This window comes from Solanum tuberosum, unplaced genomic scaffold (genome assembly GCF_000226075.1).
Source record: "Solanum tuberosum cultivar DM 1-3 516 R44 unplaced genomic scaffold, SolTub_3.0 scf00633, whole genome shotgun sequence".
Classification (NCBI taxonomy): Eukaryota; Viridiplantae; Streptophyta; class Magnoliopsida; order Solanales; family Solanaceae; genus Solanum; species Solanum tuberosum.
In genome coordinates, this window is record NW_006239553.1 from 182097 (window position 1) to 203838 (window position 21742).

At 30.8% G+C, this 21742-nt stretch overlaps 3 protein-coding genes across 3 annotated transcripts; 2 read left to right on the forward strand and 1 right to left on the reverse strand.

Moving 5' to 3' along the window:
* Positions 1-2473: 2473 nt before the first annotated feature.
* LOC102594984 (probable galacturonosyltransferase-like 1) lies at positions 2474-3736 on the reverse strand. Its single transcript, XM_006366400.2, has one exon. The coding sequence runs from the start codon at positions 3697-3699 to the stop codon at positions 2644-2646; it is 1056 nt and encodes a 351-aa protein (XP_006366462.1). The 5' UTR covers positions 3700-3736; the 3' UTR covers positions 2474-2643.
* Positions 3737-11631: 7895 nt separating this feature from the next.
* On the forward strand, positions 11632-12807 carry LOC102595316 (elongation of fatty acids protein 3-like). Its single transcript, XM_006366401.2, has one exon. It carries the CDS (start codon positions 11702-11704, stop codon positions 12608-12610), a length of 909 nt encoding a protein of 302 aa, XP_006366463.1. The 5' UTR covers positions 11632-11701; the 3' UTR covers positions 12611-12807.
* A 1657-nt stretch (positions 12808-14464) lies between these two features.
* Positions 14465-17921, forward strand: LOC102595647 (probable 1-acyl-sn-glycerol-3-phosphate acyltransferase 4). The gene is made up of 4 exons (XM_006366403.2): positions 14465-14738; positions 15947-16686; positions 16835-16965; positions 17463-17921. The coding sequence occupies exons 2-4, from the start codon at positions 16115-16117 to the stop codon at positions 17912-17914; spliced, it is 1155 nt and encodes a 384-aa protein (XP_006366465.1). The 5' UTR covers positions 14465-14738; positions 15947-16114; the 3' UTR covers positions 17915-17921.
* Positions 17922-21742: the final 3821 nt, after the last annotated feature.

Consider the following 21742-nt stretch of genomic DNA (forward strand, 5'->3'; position numbering starts at 1 on the left):
TCTACCTTTATAAAGTATAAATATTGTTTCTAATAGACCCTCGACTTAAAAAAAGTGTAATCAAAATAGGATGAAAAATAAAATAAACAATGTAATATGTAGTAGTAAAAATTGAAGAAGAGATATTATGAGAAGATGAGACTACCCACTATCTCTCACACAAAAATACTACTCAACATTCGATTATCTACTATCTTACTATCCTAATAATCATCGACCTTCGTATATAAGATCATGTTCTCAGTTATAAGCTGAAAATGCGTCATGACGTTAAATTTTTCTTTAGCTTACTTCTACCTCCGTTAATTAGACTCTTACAACTCCTTACTAGAACCTCCTCTCAATATGTATATAACTTAAGTTCTTTTCTTATTATTGAATTAAATTAAATTAATGTTTTTAAATTTTATAAAGTACGATAAGTTGAAGGTGGGGTAAAATTACATATAGATGTTAACATTTCGAAAAGAAAAGAAAGATGCATTGTTTAGATGATGTTGTTCCTTCTCTGAGCTCACTTCTAAGTTTATAGAGTATGTTATTATTGTTATACAATAAGTTTTAATTCTTCACTCATTCAAATATATTATTAAAATTTATGTAATTTGAATTTACGAGTGTCACGTAAATAGAGGTAGAGGGTGTATGAAGTTTCTCCTTAACACTTTCGATGACTTCTCGAATACCAAAGAGAGTAAATAAATGAAAAGGGTATATTTCAAGTTTAGGGTTATTAATTGTATACTTTGCTTTCCCGCAATTGTGTTCCCATTTTGAAAACGATTACTTCGATATTAAGGTATGTTAATTAATGGCATTTTGATAAGTACTTTAATCTATAATTAGCGTAATAAATCACATTAATGTATCTTCCAAGAAACCTAGTGTGATTGAGCCCAAAATAAGTGTAATTCATAATACTTTCTCTCAAAAGTATTTGAAAAAAGGTTTTTGTTTAAAGGTGTGAATACATATTGTAATGACTTTAATTAGTTTTATTCAACATTTTATACATTCATGTAATTTGACCGATTTTTAATCCTCTCTCTTTTCAATGTTATAATTACCTATATTTATGTTATACATACCATTAACTTGTACACACAATAATAATAATAATAATAATTATTATTATTATTATTATTGTGTGTACAAGTTAATGGTATGTATAACATAAATATAGGTAATTATAACATTGAAAAGAGAGAGGATTAAAAATCGGTCAAATTACATGAATGTATAAAATGTTGAATAAAACTAATTAAAGTCATTACAATATGTATTCACACCTTTAAACAAAAACCTTTTTTCAAATACTTTTGAGAGAAAGTATTATGAATTACACTTATTTTGGGCTCAATCACACTAGGTTTCTTGGAAGATACATTAATGTGATTTATTACGCTAATTATAGATTAAAGTACTTATCAAAATGCCATTAATTAACATACCTTAATATCGAAGTAATCGTTTTCAAAATGGGAACACAATTGCGGGAAAGCAAAGTATACAATTAATAACCCTAAACTTGAAATATACCCTTTTCATTTATTTACTCTCTTTGGTATTCGAGAAGTCATCGAAAGTGTTAAGGAGAAACTTCATACACCCTCTACCTCTATTTACGTGACACTCGTAAATTCAAATTACATAAATTTTAATAATATATTTGAATGAGTGAAGAATTAAAACTTATTGTATAACAATAATAACATACTCTATAAACTTAGAAGTGAGCTCAGAGAAGGAACAACATCATCTAAACAATGCATCTTTCTTTTCTTTTCGAAATGTTAACATCTATATGTAATTTTACCCCACCTTCAACTTATCGTACTTTATAAAATTTAAAAACATTAATTTAATTTAATTCAATATAATTTCAAAATATAATCAAATTGTTTTCAATATGCAGAAAAATCACTTAACAACAACATACTCAATGTAATCATACAGAATAAGGTATGAAAGATTATCATATACGCAAATCTTATCGTTATCTTAGAAGTAGAGAAATTGTTACCGATAAATTCCAGACTCAAGAAAAAATAATCCAAAGCTAGTATAGAGAAGAAAATCCTGAAATGAAACAATCATGACAAAATACGGACAATCAAATCGTATCAAGGTACAACAATAATCAAAGCTAAAAAACAAACAAATAATAACTAAACTCAAAAAACAAGAAACTACAAGAGTAATACAATAAATAGCACAATTAAGCGTAAAGAAGAATAAATTAGACAACACTCAACTATCTAATGATCACATAAACTAAAACGAAGAGAGTAATATTTGTTAATTGGAATTGAAAATATTTGTTAAGAAGCCAAAAAAATTAACTCCTCCTGTACAATATAGAGCTCAAAGATACATACATCATTCAGAAAAAAAAAAAATCAAACCAGAAATATATTGTAAATTTTATTTAAAAAGGGAGAAAAATGATTTTTTTTAATCCTCTCCATTAATTTTGAATTATTGGATCTTAAAACTTTCATCCTCTGTTTTTTTTTCTTTCTAAACCCAACTTCTTCATCATCTTCTTCGCTGAATTCTTTACAGTTGCAGCGATTAAATTTCATTTTCTCCACCATTGTTGAGTTGTTCGTTCTGAACTCAAAAAATTTCGAATCTCCATCTTCAAGAATCGAACGAAAATGGAAGTTTTAACAGATCATAAGGAGCCCAAAGAGCATCTAACGGACATGGCCGATTAGCATCAAGCCGAGCCCAAGGTTTTCCTTTTCCACTCCAATGCAGTAAACTTACCGGACCCGGATGTAAATCTCTACAGAGTCCTCGAAAATTGTCTCCACCAAGTCCATGCTGATTCCATTTATGATCTACCGGAGCTATATCTCCGGCGAACACAAGTAAAAACGGCGGTAACGAACCCAATTCGTAAATTCTCATACGTTTTTGTAATTCCATCCATTCTTCAATCTTCCTTGTGTAATCACCGTTTCTCCATCGATCGAGATCGATTACCATTACCCCTGTGTTGAAATAACAAGCTTTCCGATCCGCAAATGTAAGAGATAGAGATGGGTTAGACCAGAAAGTTGGAGTAAAATACGAAGTGAAATTCGCATTACAGTATTCAGGAGCAGCAAGGATTTGATTTTCCCCAAGTGGAGTTGCTGATAGTTTCGCAATATCGTCAACTAAAACCAAATCGGAATCCAAATACACAACTTTCCGAACACATAAAGGTAAAATATTAGCTAAGTAACTTCTCGCATAGTTCAAAGGGCAATCGAGAGCTGAACGAATAGAAGTAGAAATTAGGCCAGAAACAGAGGAATCATCAAATCGATAAACTTCGAATTTCAAATAAGGAAAGGAAGCTAAAATGGTGGCGCGTAGATGTGACGCGTCTGCGGAGGCAGAAGCAACGAAGTGAAAAATTATGTTTTGTGGGCAAGAAGAATGTTGAAGAATAGAGAGAATAGCAGCCATTGATCCACGGATATAAGCGGAATCAAGTGTCATTGCTGCATGAACAGTTTCCTCGGAGCAAATTAATTCATGGGTATTTTCAATTGAAGGACATTCAGCTGAGTTGTAGAATTCAGGAGCTTCTCTGAACTGTTGCGGTGGCGCAGCGGCGGCATTGCGAATACTGGCGGCGGCGGTGGTGGTGATGAAAAAAGAAATGAAAATAAATAGTAAAGGGAGCTGTCTTTGTGGCTTCATGTGGGGGAGTGATGATTTTAGAGTTGGAGAATGAGAAGAGAGGCTGGGGTTAGGGGGGAATAATTTGATTTTGAAGTATAGATATGGTTTTTTGGACCTTTTGGTGAGTTAAAAAAAAGTGAGAATTCTCATTGTCACATATTATACCCTCAATTAGTTACTTTGAAATTAAGTTTTTAATTCATTCACTTTATAATTAATAGGGGTAAAATGATAAACTCACTATGTCAATAATTATTTTCTTAATAGGTGTGCTAATTCAAAAGTAGACAAGTAATTAGGAACAGAGAGGGAGTATATGAAGACGCTCCTCGTCACATATTATCTGTCCATATTATTAAGAATTTTATTTAGAAAAATATTTATTAATTTATAAAATTAAAGTAGAATTAATTAAAATTTCTCTAATTAATTTTTGAAATTATTTCTTTTTGAAACTATAAATATTGTAAAATAAGTTTTAAAAAATTCGCAACAAATATATAAGATAAAATTTTATATTATTTATGATTTTTTGAAAAATTATGTAAGAAAGGGATTTGATAAATAATATGAAACGGATGAAGTATTTATTACATAGAGGTAAAATTGTTGGGCGGGGGGTAGGGACAAAGGCAGAGAAGAAATTTTTTAGTGAGTACGCAAGTGCAAAAATACAAATGCGGTTATGAACTTTCATATTTGTTGACATTAAATGTAATTTAGTAATAATATATGTTTTGTCTGTTTTATTTAAAATGACGGTGTTTAACTAATTGTAGAATCTAAAAAGAAAAAAAAAGTGTCTTGAAGATATAAGTACTCATTTTTAGGTCATGTAAAGGTAAAATCGAAGCCTCTACACTTGTATTTATTAGTTTAATTATTATTTTTTGGGTATGAAAAGGAGAAATGAAAATGAAAAAAAAAAAAGAAGATTAAAAATAGGGACCGGGTGATATGCCTAAATTTTCCATAAGCAGTTTACAAAGCTTTAGGTGAACAGTCTTAGAAGACGCTCAATTTTGTTCATCGTTTCAACTAATTATTCTATTTTTTAAAAAGGGACGTTAATATTATCGGTCGTCTTTGATTCTGATAGGCCGATTGCCCTCTAGCTAATGACTAGTAGTCTATCTATGTAGCTAGGTGTACACCACCTACTATAGAGAGTTATTGTCGGCTTATGGGATATATAATATCATGACTTAAAAATTTATCTTTAATTTCTCTTTATCTGAATTGATCAATGTTTATAAACAAAATCAAAATTTAATTAGCTTAATCACTGAACTAATAAGATTTCCCGCATTCGTGGATTTGTGTAAATATGGGATGTAAACCTTTTTTCCTTTATCCATGATAAAGTAACTTTTTTCATAATAAGGAAAAAGTCAAGGGGAGTCGGTTGATTTCATATTAAAATGAATTTAATGAGGTCATTAATTAGTATAGTACTATATATTATGTTTAATCATCTATTCAATAAATAAATACTCTCAATATTCAAGTTGTCACACATTATGAACTTTGTTAATTTGTACGTAAAAAAGATAAGCTATCTACTAGTCAAGATAAGTTCTTTTTACGTTTGCAATCAATCCTATGTTTCTTTTTTTTTTTCCTTGTTGGGGGATTTTTTTTTTATTTACTATCCAATGTTCAATATTCATATATTGAAGTCCGACTATATTCTTATTTGCGTAAGGAAATCTCATATTAGGGGTAAAACGCTCCCTAACACAAACGACATTTAGGGAGACTCAAACTCAAGACCTCTGATTAAGGATAAATGAAGGAGTACTTAGCGTTTCACCATAAATTCTTGTTTCTATTGGTCGGGCGAATTAAGGGAAGCAAAAGACGTGAAGAAAATAATATAAACACATCTCTATTTCATTCTCATCCCTTTTATATCCAGAAAATATTACGCATGATTTATGTAAAATAAAGTTTAGACTCGCACGTAAATTTTGTATCTATAAGTAAATACAATTATTGAATATAAAGAAATTGGCATTTTGCCTTTAGCTCGTAAGGAATGAATTGTGCAAGATTTATATTATGAGCAATCGTATTATGTATACCAAAACTTATAAATTAATTAATTTTACATTAACTATCGAGTTTAGAACTAGTAACTTGAATACTAGTTCACACAAGCAGAGCTAAATGTACGTTATAGATTCTAAAACAAACAAATAAAAAAAAAATTCTCAATTAGTTTATTATTCGTTTCAAATTTTAAATCAAGGTATATACAAATTACTGCGATTCGAATAACAATGAGTTTTGATCAAAACTTTGATTTATTGGGACGGTTCATGCGATTAATTTCAAGACTTCAAATACAACTATTAGTATCTTTTTATTTATAATAGCATTCTTACCATTAAAAATAATCATTATTATAGAATTTCAAATTAAGCATCATAGGTAAAATTCATGATAATATCCTAAAATTTCACGTATAACCGTGCTTAATTATTAGGTTATTGAAGAGTAAAGACTCTACCAATATATATATAGTTTTGTATGTTGACATGATGCCATATAGTGAAAACAACCATGCTCCTAAAAATAAATATAAATAAGTAGGCTTTTGAAAATAGACTAATTAATTTTTCAAAGTTTCTAATAAGGACATTTCAACTACGATTTAAAAATTTCCAAATTCAGCATAAGCAACATACTTTGCTTAAAAACACATTAAACACAATGAAAATGAATTTTGACCTAACCTTCAGCTTTGCAATATTCTTTTTTAAAAAATAAATAAATTACATTTGGGTTAAAAAAAAACAAATCTTTTACGTAAGAGTAATTGATTGGAATATTAATATATATTTTTTATGTATGTAGCTAAAAAGTCAAAAAAGGTCAGCAAGACTTATTGATGGACCATTGGCACGTGGTTACAATATGTTGGTCCATTCTAATTATAGACACAAGCAAAGCTATATTCTTTACCTTCACGTTCATTGGTTTGCAACGTGGTCTTAAACACTTCACCTGGAAAGTATACACCCAATAATAACTTTTATACATATTATAGTTTAATTTTTGATGGAGAACGTTAATTTAATTTATCACCATTCAATCTATAAGTCACATTGTTGAATGAGTTACAATACGAATATACGATTTCGTGCCAAATTTATCAATGTCACATATAAGGGTTTAAACATAAATAACTAGATTTCAGATTCATATATATCTATTATTATTATTCCGACCCTACTTAATTGACATGAATTTGAAATAATGATCGAATGAATTTTATATACCACATAGTTAAAATTTAAAATATCTCACAAGAAAATGGACATGTATTTTCCATCATTCATTGAATTCTTCTGTCAGAATGATGATAGTATATATATTATTCAACTTAGGGGTACTAGTATATTAAATGGAGTTACATATTATTAGTCATTACACCCATGTGGCTCAAAAAATATGAAAATTCTTAGAAGTTTCAAAATTAAAACTATCATCATGTTATTGTACCTCGTTCACATTCTAATTTCTATTGAACACAAACAACTTTGAACCAAGACTTTGTTTTCTTTTGTATGTCAGAATGGCATGGGTCCATATCATGTCCAATCAAAAATTAATATATATATATACTAGGATATATAAGAATCATATTTATGTTCTTTGTTTAGTATTAGAGGAAAATATTTTGAAAAGTGTGTGATAATTATATATATAGTCATAATATTGTTAATATGGAGATTTTAGACAAGATTTGTAGGTTTTTTAAAAATTTGACTCTCGATCCCCATTCATGAGGACCAGATTCTTGACGACCTGACTCTCGACTCTGACTCAAAATTTGACTCCCAATCCCAGATCCTACTTGATAGATATAGAACCTGAATCTGAACCCGACCCCAACTCCCCAACTCCCAAACTGACACTAATTAGAAATTCTTACCTCAATTTGATGCGCGATCCAATACTTTACTCTCAACAAGGGATTTGAATGTGAGCTCGATCTTGACCCCAGACCCTGACCTAGGACTCTCGACTCTGAACTGAAACCGACTCTTAACCCCAATCAAAGACTCAACTCTCAACCCTGAACCTAGATCAGACTCTCGACCCGACTCCCAACCATGATCTAGGACCCGACACCCAATTCCGACCCAGATTGAGGTTTGATCTTGGGTTGGAATCGAAAGTTGAATTCCATGCTCTTTCTTAACATATTTTAGACATTTGACATTCAAAACCTACTTACTAATCCCAACTAATTAATTATTTAAATTTGCACATAATAAACCCCACGATATTGGGGATTCCAATCAAATAAAATTTCTGAATCCACCTATACCTTTTTTGTTATACGAAAACAAAATTCATGTTCAGTGGTGTCTTAATCATTTATGTAAGTTACTATATGTACCGAAAACTCGTGGCTTTAATTGCAAGATTAATGCCTAGAACAACTATAAGCCAATGTGTATTAATTGAAGAGTCTGATATTATTTTACCAATATTTGTGTGTTAAGACGTGACACCCTAACAAAGCTTCTACAAGCCAGGTTATCTTTGAAGTCATTCTTCCTTTTGTAATTTGTACCAACTCTACCCTCTAAAAATATTAGGTACCTTCCATTTTTAAATCAATAAAGGTGTGTTCAATACGAAGATTTTGGGATTATTCCACATTCAATTAATCAAAAAATTTAGAAAAATATTTTCTTTAGGAAATTAAATTCCTTAAAAATAAAAATGGCTTTTCTGACAAGATTTTGACATGCAACTATTTATTTAGCCTGATTTTTAGTTGAACAGAATAGAACATATCAAAATGCAGTATACTACATAATTAGACATACATACGTGTATCGAGCACATGGTTCCGACTTCGTCTCCATGCTTAATGTACGTATGTAGAAAAAACGTAGCCATATTGTGCATGTTCACATTCATAAATTGGCAAATACAATTACGTATGATAAGTTTCCCTTCCTCACTAGTCATTCAATTTAGGGCATGTATACTATGAATGTAACTCCAAAGTCCCACAAGTCATTTATTACATACACTCGATCACATGGCTCATAATAACTAATATGAAGCTGAGATGAATCTAAAATTTTAATTCTACGAATTTAAGATTTTGAGTTTAACCATTGAACCAATGTTTCCCTTCCTCACTAGTCATTCAATTTAGGGCATGTATACTATGAATGTAACTCCAAGTCCCACAAGTCATTTATTACATACACTCGATCACATGGCTCATAATAACTAATATGAAGCTGAGATGAATCTAAAATTTTAATTCTACGAATTTAAGATTTTGAGTTTAACCATTGAACCAATGTTTCCCTTCCTCACTAGTCATTCAATTTAGGGCATGTATACTATGAATGTAACTTAAATCCCACAAGTCATTAATTACATACACTCGATCACATGGTTCATAATAACTAATATGAAGCTGAGACAAATCTAAAATTTAAATTCTACGAATTAAAGATTTCAAGTTTAATCACCGAATTCATCACCTTGTTTAATAATTCTTCAAGGGACGATTACAGAAGAAACATAACACATAATTTCAAATGGAAGGAATATTTGAATCTCTACATTATAATTCACACATTATTATTTACTATATTACAAATTTTTATATTTTTAATTTCTACCTCAATTATCTTTAAACCAAAATATCTTGTTGCATAAATTTCAACTTGCTGTAATTTTGTAATCATTATTGCAGAGTCTCCCCACTCTCTGACACTCTTTATGCTTTTTTGGGTCCTTTCGAAAGAAAAGTAGACTTATTAAAAGACTAGGAACAAAAAAACGCGCTTACCTATGAGTTGTGACGAGATTGTTTCAATTTTAACGAGAAGTCTCGAATTTGAGTCTAGGTATAAAGAAAATCTTATTGAGAGTGTCATATCCTAATGGATTCTGTGCAAATTCCAAACACCAAATGTATTCATATACTTTTTGGTTAAGAATAGTAAGAACGCCTAAAAATCTCTTTAAACCGACCGCGTTTTATTCTCTACGTACTTAAATTTTGTATATTCTTAGTTATACCTCCTTCATCCTTTCAGTATCAAGTACAAAACAATTAAGCATATGATACAACACCTTTAGCCCATTAGATGACACTATCACACAACATGATTGAAGATTGGGGACACCAACAAACTGGATAATTCTTTAAGTGCTGGAAATAATTGAAAGTAACTAATTTTGGGTATGTGACATGAGCAGCCCATGTGCATAAAAAGACAGTAATGGCCTCTTAACTTTTGAAGTAGTGGAAATTGTCACTCATATACACAAGTAAATTAAAGTTCCAATGACAACAACCTTTGCCTAGGTATGTATGACTCTCAAATGATGAAATATATGGATAAGATATCTTTCAATTAGATTTATTGGAGCTATTGAGCTATTGGTTACACATTTACGATGGTGTCCTGACTAGCTTGCATCCTATCTCTCGATTGTTTTACTTAATATGTGTTACATTCCACTAGTGTCGTTATCAAGTAACTAGGACTTTTGTTTTATGTCTTGAAGAAATTTGTTTGGAGTCAAGGCTAGCCTCAAAATGAACATTTTTTTAACAGATCAAAAGGAATCCTCTCTAAAAACACAAACCAAAAGAGCATCCCTTTTTATATAGTGTTCAACAAATTAGCACAAACCTTTGGGCTAATTGTGTAGTCTTTGAAACTTGGAATGATGGGCTTTTAAAATGAATTTTGGACCGATCTTAGCATTTCAAAATCTGTTCATTGAGTCAAACTTTTGGGTCAATTGCAACCTTCAAATTTGTGGAGCCAAACCTTTGAGTCAATCGTAACCTTCTTCGTTTAAATACTGAACTTCACTTGCAAGATTGGATTCGAATTTGTGACCTAAAATTCAAGTCCCTCAACTTTTGTCAATTGAGCGAAGTCCTAGAGTGACACAAATGACACACTATATATATATAATGATGAATCGCTAGATGAAAATCCCAACTCTCCTATGTTTGGGGTCCAACTCCACTAATATTGGTCTCAAATAAAAAGATGAACAGCACCTTGAAAATAGCACACGCTAAGAAAAAGCAAAAGATCGAAGTAGACATATCATAATATTTGCTCTGCCTTCCATTGTGATTGACATACAGATGAGCTTAAACGGGCATTACCAAACAACACATAGACGGATCTAGAATTTTAATTTGATGAATTCAAACTTTAAGTTGTTACAGCTGAACCTATTAGTTTTTCTGAACTATGCGGTCAGATTTTTCCATCTAATATTTGTTAAGTTTTAGTAATGTTAATATATATGTAAAATACCTGGTTCATCTGAACTCAATACTCGTTTTTTATATAACTTTCTAAGTCATTAAATTCATTCGTAACAATGAAAAGTCTCAATTTTACTATGCATCAACCGCCCGCCAATGTTTACCAGTACATGATAGCAAATTCCTGGCATTAATTTTTCTTCCTTGTTGAAAATTGATAGAAAAGTCTTTTTCACTTTGATTATCTTTTACATACAATAATGTCTTGCCTAAATCTATTAATATTAGAGATGAAAATTAAGCTTCTCAATGAACGAGGAATACTTATCTCTCGTTCGGTACATCAGATAAGAGATAATTAATTTTAGAATAATTTATTCATATCTGGTTAAAATAAAATCACCGAATAACTTATCCTCAAAGTAGTTATCTCGACATTATAATGCTATTTTTATACTACATCGAGGATGCAATAACTAATCTGAAATATTTAATTTCAAAAATAACTTATTCCTCAACTAAACAACGTCTTAAATTATACTACTAAAATTCTAGAAGAGACTCTTCTAGGCAGCAATGTCAATGTCAAAACCCCATAACAGCCAATGTAGAAAAGATAAAAACCATAGACTAAATAAAAAATTCTACAACTTATTTTATTTAATAGACTAATAAGCTATAGCCCATAGTTTATAAGGAACCAAAAAATCTCACATTAATTCAAAAAAAAAAAAAAACATGAATTTAGCATCAACAACAATACAAAAACTCAACTATTTGTTATCAGAACAACCATCAATTACATCATTTCAATGGAGTCCAATTATATTAGGGTCAACATGGTCATTTCTCATTTTATCTATTTCCGCTTTTATCCTCACCTCCGTCACCCTCCACCTCTTCCTCCTCCTTATACGGCGGCGCCGCCCTATCCCTCTCGGACCTATCCCTGCCCTCCATAGCCTATCTATGTTGTTAATCTCCACCACTATTTTCCTCGGAATGTTATTCTCCGCTGTCGCGGAGATCCGCGACACGCGGTGGATATGGCGGCGTTCGAAAACGCCGCTCCAGTGGCTACTCTGTTTCCCGATTGGCACGCGCTCTTCGGGGCGCGTGTTCTTCTGGTCTTATACTTTTTATCTCTCTCGTTTCCTTCATATTTTTCGCACATTCTTCACTATAATACGACGTCGTAATTTATCGTTTTTTCAAATTTTCAATCACTCGATTCTCATTTGTATGTCGTTTTTATGGCTTGAATTCTCACAGTCTTTTCAAGTTATAGCGATTTTACTTATGACTTTAGTTTTCGCTTTGGTCTATGGGTATCGATTTTGGACGGAAATCGGGCTCAGAAGAGCCCGATTTCCGTTCGTGATGAACTGTCATTTGGTGTTTTTGGGGTGTAATTTGGTTTGTCATGTTGGAGTTCTTTTGTTGCATTTTTATAAAGGTGGATGTAATGGAATGGGAGCTTGGTTTTTTAATTCAATGCTTAATGGATTTTTGCTTTTAGTGTTTTTGAGATCATATGTTAAAACATACTATTTGATTAGAAGAAATTACTTTAGTGTTGTTGATTCATCAATTTCTGAAGTTGAAGATTTTGTAATAACTTCACCGACAAGTAAAAAGGATTTGTGAGTATGAAGGAAATGTGAGGATATTATTGAACCTGATCAGCTCAATATGATTCATATGATGCCGTGAATGAGATTGTTTTCTCAAATGGGTTTTATGTGGTGCTAATTCAACCGTTGGTGGATGCGTTGGGATGCACAATCTTTTGTTTTGTTTTGTTATGTACATTTTGTTTTCTATGATTTTTGGTGCTCTAGCAAGTTGTGTATAGTTAAAAGATATTTTATTTATTTTAATTTGATTATTCTATTTTAATTTGGTATGAAATTTAAGAAAAAAATTGAAAGTAATATATTAATATTTCATCCGTTTCACAAAGAGTGACCTGGTTTGACTTGGCACGAAGTTTTAGAAAAATAAAGAAGACTTTTGAATCTTGTTGTCCTAAATTAAAGTTATGTCAAATGTATTAAATTGCCCTTCAATCTTGTGGCTTTAAACATGCCACATGAAAAACTAAAATTAATATTGTTACCAAAAAAGGAAAGAGATCATTTTTTTTTAAACAGACTAAAAATAAAAGAAGGTCATTTTTTTTTAAACGGAGGGAGTATATAGCAATAAATAAGCGATGAATTTGCATAAGAGATTTCGAGAATATTTATATAGTGTGCCCTGATCAATAGAATACAAACATTATTATTCTATGCATTTTTGTTTACCTGTCATCTTTATTAAAATAGATATTCTTTAATATTTTTGTCTTTCATAAAATCAATGCATAAATGCATTTTTATTTTATTCTTAAAAGTTAGCAGTCTTGAAAATATAAATTTATTGAAACTTGATTTCAAAAGAACATGAAATAAGGATACAATGATAATTAAAGCTGACACGTGTTTTTAATAATGTGAACATTATTGAGTTAGTTGAATTCTTCTTAATTGCCATATATAGCTGCCGGCGTGACAATGTATAATATAATGAGAATTCATGAAATTAGGGTGATTTAAAAAAAAATTGTATGTGAACATAAAATAGGTTTAATTTGATCGTTGAGAGTTAGCCGTCTTGAAAGTATAAATTTGATCAAAATAAGAAAATTAAGTAATTTGTTCATATTCAAGCATTTTAACTCTCTTGATAATTAACATGAAACAAGAAATATTATCCATAATTGTATTAGATGGAGTAATATTTTCTGTTTATTTATTAAATAACAATAAATAAACAAATCACTTACTTTTTTGGGACCTACTAAACACACCTCTATAAGGACAAAAATCTTGACATATCTAGAGTATAATTTTTTTTTTCAAAAAATAAGCTAGCGTTAGACCATAAATTTTTAAATACTTTTGGAAAGTTATTTTTTGTTGAAGTTTCACCATGCGTTTGATCATAAATTTTGATAGATATATTTTACTTTTAAAAAAAATATGATTTATACTCATAAGTTTTAATAATTATTAAAAGTACTCATAAGTTTGTATTATCATTTTATAATGAAAATGTTCCATAAAATGCCATAAAAACGAACATTATCAATATGAATTTGAAAAAAAAAGAGAGAGGAAGAAAACAAAAGGTAATACCATTAATTTGTATTATATTACTTATAATTGAAAGGGACTTTGAAGAGCAAACTCGGATAAAAACTGTATAAAATATGTATCTAATGATATAAATTTTGTACAACAAACTATGAATAAAATTTAGTTCAAAACTTTAAATTTTTATAAAAATTTGGGTAATTTTTTAAAATTCCCAAATACTAAAAATTGGCCCAAATTTAATTTTTTATTTTCTAAAACTCTAAATATTTGCCAATAATTCCCAATTTTTTTCACTGAATATATTTGTAGTCAAATGGGTCCTATATTATAGTACCAAATAATAAATTGAGTATGCTTAAAGAAGAATATTCCAGGTAGGATTGTTGTTTATAATGATAGGATAAACGTGAGAATAATACGGATCTTGCCAACCACCATCCCACTGTTTGGTCGTCTTTCAACCATTAACAACTCGATTATTCCGCGAGATACACGTCACCTCTGTTCTGTTCTGTTTCTTCTTCTAAATCCGAAATTTTATGCTGAATAAGTCTTCTCTTACTGTTTTATTGCCTTCATCTCAACAATTATCCTTTCATTACACCCTCTCCAATTCTGAATTGATTCCGTTTTAGGTATGCAATTTATTTTTTTCATATATGTTTATGAATCTTCATATATATGTGCAAAGATCTGTTCTGTTTTTGGTTTTTTTGAATGTGATTTTTGCCCAATTACTGAAAATTGTATGATAAACAACATACCTGGTGTAATCTCATGAGTGGAGTCTCGGGAGGATAGAGTATATGCAAATTTTAATTCCTAAAGAAAAGAAAAGAATTTTCATGTTAGATATAGGAGTAATAATTAAGTAAATTATACTTTGTTGTGCCCTAGAAAATGGATTTATGTTGTCAATGGAAGGAAACAAATTAAATTGAGTTTATAAAGGGAAATTACATCGTTTTTGAATCTTAGAGCAATAGTAAAGTTGTCTTCGTATGATCTATTATAGGTCAGGGTTCGAGCTATGGAAACAACCACTAACTAACCCTTGCATTAGGGATCCCTTTCGTGATGTGGTCTTTGACTGAGTAATGGTTGTGTACATCACATTCCTTGGGGCGCGGCCCTTACAGCAGGCTGTTTTGTGCATTGGGCTTCCTTTTTACATTGTTTCTGAATATGTTCTCTGCAACAACATTTAACAGTATTGCCTGCTGAGTGTCATGTGCCATTTGGTTTGCTAACTAATTACTCATGTTGTGTTGCCATTGACAGAAGAAGTGTTGAGTATGTGTGTTGTTGTCCAAGATAGGAATGATTCATTGGCGTAATAACATTACATGTACTCGACAAATGCCTACAATTCTGCTATCAACCTAAACATACATGTTACTAATGCACAAAGGTTAATAAAGGGTAGTGAATGTTACTAGGCTTAATTTCTTTTATAGAATGTATAGAAAATGTGTGCTTATATCTGGTGTAGTATTTACTATTAGGGATTTGTATAAAAGCAGAATGTAGAGAACTTCGGGGCTTATATGAATGCAGAATGTGGAGAACTTCCATTTTCATTCTTGTCACACTGGAGATATAATCAATGATCTTCCAAATTGATTCTCGACTATGAAACGTTTCACTATATATAGCATCCTCTACTATTGTAATATTCTTTCTGGATTTGAATATTACCTGTTCCTATGATCCTAATAATTAGCTAAACACCACTCCAGCAGACTCTTGGTGTCCTAATCACTTTCTGAAACTTTGGCAATCACCTATCTAACTTACATTGATGACACTGTTCTGATAGGCCTTTTCTGTTGTCTTACTGCAGATATCAATTCCAAGAATTGTAGCCCTCCATTGACGTGGGGCCTCACTCGATGTACCCCCTTTCTTAGTGATTGAAGATAAAGGTATTGTGAGTGCATGTTCGAGACTTTACCCTGCGCAGGTCTTTAGTAGTATGACATAGTCGCCTTGAGTACCGAACCAAAGCAGGATGGAATTACAAGAGACCCCTGCTTCTGCTAAGAAATCAAAACACTTTCCTCTGACTCCTTTTAGAATTATAAGGGGTGTGATATGTTTATCAGTTCTTCTTTCAACTGCATTTGTTTTCTTGATCTATTTCGTGCCTGTGGCAGTTGTACTCTTGCGCCTCTTCAGCACACTTTATAGTAGGAAAGTTGTTGCGCTTCTGTTTGGTCTTTGGCTTGGATTGTGGCCATTCCTATTCGAAAAAGTAAATGAAACCACTGTGGTATTTTCTGGAGATAAAGTTCCGCCAAGAGAACGTGTACTGCTGATCGCCAACCACAGAACAGAGGTAGATTGGATGTATGTGTGGAATCTTGCATATAGGAAAGGGTGCTTGGGCCACATCAAGTATCTACTCAAGAAAAGTTTGATGAAATTGCCAGTCTTTGGCTGGGGATTCTATGTGTTAGAATTCATTCCACTAGAGAGAGACTGGGTAGTAGATGAACCGGTGATAAAAGAAACACTTTCGACTTTTACCAATCCTCAGGATCCATTGTGGCTAACTGTTTTCCCTGAAGGAACAGATTATAGGCAGGTTTATCTTACGCATTTCTTTTGTTATTTTGGTCCTTTGGGTCTTGTATTCTTGTGTGTTTCTCCCAATGGACCTCAACTATTGAATTTACGCTTGCATTACTTCTAATTTATCTCTGAAATTGTATTTTTTCTTTACATTCAGTGATGAGAAGTGCAAAGCAAGCCAAAAGTTTGCCAGCCAGAATGGACTACCTGTTCTAAAAAATGTGCTGCTACCTAAGACAAAAGGCTTTTATGCTTGCTTGGAAATATTACGGAGCTCATTGGATGCAGGTTCTATCTTTTTACCATGTTCAATAAATACTTGTTTTTGCTCCACTTTTGTTACCCCTGTCTCATTTGAGGGGAAACTAGTTAACTTTAATGTGACAAAACTAGTTCTTTGACTTTATTGTTATAGTGCGTAAAGTGCATTAGTACTTTGTGAGAATTTCACACATAGATCAATTATTTTAGCATGGCAAAAATGTTTGTAACCTATCATATCACTACACTTTACACACTAATAGAGAAGAACTTTTTTGCCGACAACAACTACGACTTAATCCTAGCAAGTTAGGGTCAGTTATATGAATCTAAGCTTAAGTGGAATAGTGAGGATTCATATAGCCGACCCCAGCTTGTTTAGGACTAAGGTTTTGGCAAAAAAGGTTGTAAATTTACTATTATAGTGATTTTATGACTTATTTATCTATTCTTGATCTTCATAAGGTATGTTTTATCTCCTTTTTATTCAAACAATCATACTGTCCAATTTGCTGAATCTGCAGTTTATGATGTGACTATTGCATACAAAAATCAGTGCCCGACGTTTTTGGACAATGCATTTGGTGTTGATCCTTCCGAAGTACACATTCATGTTCGACGCGTTCCTCTTGATAAAATCCCAGAATCTGAAAAAGAGGTCTCTAAATGGTTGATGGAGACATTCGACTTCAAAGATCGATTACTGTTTGATTTCATTGCTAATGGTCATTTCCCAAATGAAGGAACAGAAGAAGAACTATCAACAGCAAAATGCTTGGCTAATCTAGTATTAGTAATGGCTATTACTGGTATTTTTATATTCTTTACATTTTACTCATCTATATGGGGAAAAATTTATGTACTTTTCTCATGTATATACCTTGCTTCTGCTGCTTACTTTAATTATAGACCATATCCTATTTTTGGTTCTGTAAATGAAAAACTGAATAAAATTCTTAGAATGAAAAGTCATTAGAAAGATACTCCTATCTGCACTTAGTATTAGTGATGTAAATAATTGTTTTCTTTTATTTTCATTTGTTGGATAATACAATGTTTTTGATCCTCCAAATTTTGCACGGAGGAATAATTGTTTTGTTGTCATAGCTTTCCTTCGGCTTTTCTGTCTGTACGTGTTTTGGCGTCCCAACTAATTCGAAAGCCCAATAATATTACGATCCTTCAGTTAAGAGTGAAGAGATTTTATTCAATATGCATCGTTCGTGTAAGTGATTGAGCTTGTTCATCCTATACTCTATTTAGTTTTACTTATTGAATTCTGAATAGATTATTTGTACTTACAATTAAAAAATCTTGTTTTAATCGTCATGTGAGTTAGGTTGAAATGAAACATCAAACATCCTTTGCGTGTATTAGGTTTCTTTATTGTCTTCCCTTAATCCCTTTCATGTCTACACTCTTGTGGCTCGTTTAGTATGTGGGATAAGATAGCAATCTCATGGGATAAAATGTGCGGGATTTTCTTATCCCGTGTTTGGTTGATTTAGAGATAAATTCATGATTTCTAAAACATGGGTGCACCAATAAGAGAAAGAACGAAAAAAAGTGTATGAAGTGGGAATTCTCTAATCCTAAAGTGCACGTCCATTATATTTTGTCTTCTTATGGCATTGATGTCCATAGATAATATTATACTACCAATTTTAGAAAATATATGCATAAAATATCTAGTTTTACCAATTAATAGTTTAATTTAGTGGCAAATTTAATTTGCCACTAAATCAATGGGATAAGGAATAATAATCTCATGGAATATAATAAAATGGCATGGGATTAACTATCTTATATAGAAGATGCGGGTATTACTAATCTGATGACATATTTTAACTCATGAAATATTTTTATTTATCCCGACTCACGTATCGACGAGCCCATAATATATATTTCACCCTAGTAAGAAGATATATAATAAGCTACCATAACTTTCGTCCTTAACTTAGAAAAATCATACCACCGTACCCATAGCCAATTAAATAAGTATACAGGGGTAAAGAGACGTTGCAAAAGTTAAATTGTGTAACTAATTTTTTCAGACAAATTTAGGGTGATTTTATATTTTATATTTTATATTTTATATTTTATATAAGATATAAGCAAACATTATCTAAGCTAGACTTTTTCAACCGTTATTAAGTGGAGTCAAAATGATCACTTTTTTTCCTCCAAAATACATAAACGGTCTATCAATTTTTTTGTTAATCAAAAAGGATCTCGCTCCCTCAAGAGTAAGTTGTCCCTTTTGTTTTTTTTTAAAAAATTGATAGGCCATTTATGCATTTTAGATGAAAAAAAAGTGACCCTTTTAACTTCGGACTCTTAAAAAACAAATCCTTTAGGAATGTATATATATGTGTTAGGTTCTTGTAGCTAGGAACCAATTAGTCAAAAGTTTTATATGTGCTAGGTTCTTGTAGGAACCATTAATCAAAGGTTACATGTGATATGTTCTTGTAGAAAAATCTACAAAGGTTATGACGGAGTAATAAGTATTGTTTCATATTTAATTAAAGATTTCGAATTTGTGTTCGAGTTCTAACTAGATATGAAGTCTTTTCTAGTAGGAATGAGAGTGATTACACTATAATTAGTCAGATTCTAAAACAAGTATCAAACTTCGGATTAAAAAAAAGTTTCTTGTAGGAAATAAAAACAGGTATCATGGGTAATTAGGTGAGATGAGTCGATGCAAGTGTTTGGTAAAACGTTACACTAAATAAGTTACCCATCAACCTATGAATTAAAACTCAATTCTTCATGTTTGCATTTTTGCGGTAATACAGAATCTACTACTTACCTAACTAGATGGAAAAAGCTCATTTTTTTTATGGTAATTAAATAATTTATACCAGAATGGATAATAAATTTAGTTGTATCCTAGTCCTAGACAATTAGGGCAGGTGAACTATAGCTTTGCCAACATCTGTTAATAGTATTTTGACTTTTTGCTAAACCCTACTCTATCAAATTGGTTTCATTTACGACTTCATCCGTCTTAAAATAAGTGTTATCGTGCATTATTTTACGCTCATTAAGAAAAATAAAATAATAAATAGAAAGTAAAATCTATTAAGTTACTCAGAAAATACCGATTTAGATTTTCTCTAAAATTTTAAGAAATTATGTTAATATAACTATCGGAATATTAACTTCCTTTGATAATATTAAACTCGGGTCTAATATTTGCTTTGTATTATTCAAATTTATAGATAAAAAAATATTGAGATAATTACATTCAAGAGCCGCCCATAAAATTATTGATATAATTTAATCAATGTTTTGAGTCTTTACCTAAATTGATTCAAAAAAGAAAAGAATTTAAGAGCCCTAGAAAGGTGTCATTGGACTACAACCCCCTCCTCACTTCACAAAAATTCAAACTAAAGTATTACTCCCTCCGTCCACAATTGTTTGGCAGGTATACTAAAAATAGATGTCCAAGATTAATTGTCAATTTAAACAATCAAGAAATAATTAATCACTTTTTTCCAATTCTGCCCTTAATGATAGTGTAGTTCAATTGAAAAGTTATGTGGACTTTTGGTATTCTTGGTATAGTAGGGTTATATTAGTCAAATTACACCTTGTATTAAATTTTCCTTGAGGGGTGTGCATGACCTTACCCTGACAAACAATTGTGGACGGAGGGAGTATCATGTATTATTTTACGCTCATTAAGAAAAATAAAATAATATATAAAAGTATAATTAAAATAATATATAAAAGTATAAAATAATATATAAAAGAAAATATCGATTAATGTATAGTGTAGCGGAAAAAATGGAAATATGTGCAATAAGACACATGATTTATACTATTTTCTATAATAAAAAAAAAACATGATTTAGATTTTCTCTAAAACTTAAAGAAATTATGTTAATATAACCATCGGAATATTAACTTCCTTTGATAACATTAAACTCGGATCTAATATTTGCTAATGTATTATTCAAATTTATAGATAAAACATTGAGATAATTACATTTTAGAGCCGCCCATAAAATTATTGATATAATGTAATCAATATTTTCAATCTTTACCTAATGTGATTCAAAAAGAAAAGAATTTAAGAGCCCTAGAAAGTTGTCATGGGACTACAACCCCCTCCTCACTTCCAGAAAAATTCAAACTAAAAAGTCAAATCTTGATGAGACGAATTAAGGTAACAAGACTCGTCTCACAATTCCATCCACAACTCTAAAAATCGCCAATTACATATATGATTATTATAGTAAAATCTCGAGAGTAAATTGTCAGTTATTTTTAAAATATTTTTCAATTAAAATATATTTTTACCCATGATTTCTCACCTATTAGGGATGATAGGTCATCACTAGAACCACCTTTTCAAAGTTTTCAGAAGATTTCATCTTGTCGTTTGAGAGAAATCAACTGGCAAAGTTTGATGAAATTTTGTTTTGTATAATAGTGTATAAAAATATATATTATTATATATAGGTATATTTTATATTGGTGTATCATATTATATATCAAGTTTTTATATTTATTTTTTTGTAAAAAAGAAATATGAAAGTTTGTATAGTCTTGTATACTAAATTGTGTTTTAGGCTAAAGACTTGTATCGTAAATTTTAGGCTAAAGACTTATAAAGTAAGTTTTGGGCAAGATTTTTGCAATGCAAGTTAGATAATCGTACTTTTGTCAATTTTTTTCAATTTTGATTATCATCCATATGGCAGATGTAGAATGACATCGAATTCATTTGAATCAAACACTTCTAACGCGGAGCATAAATTCTTATATTTTCTACTAATATTGTTACAAG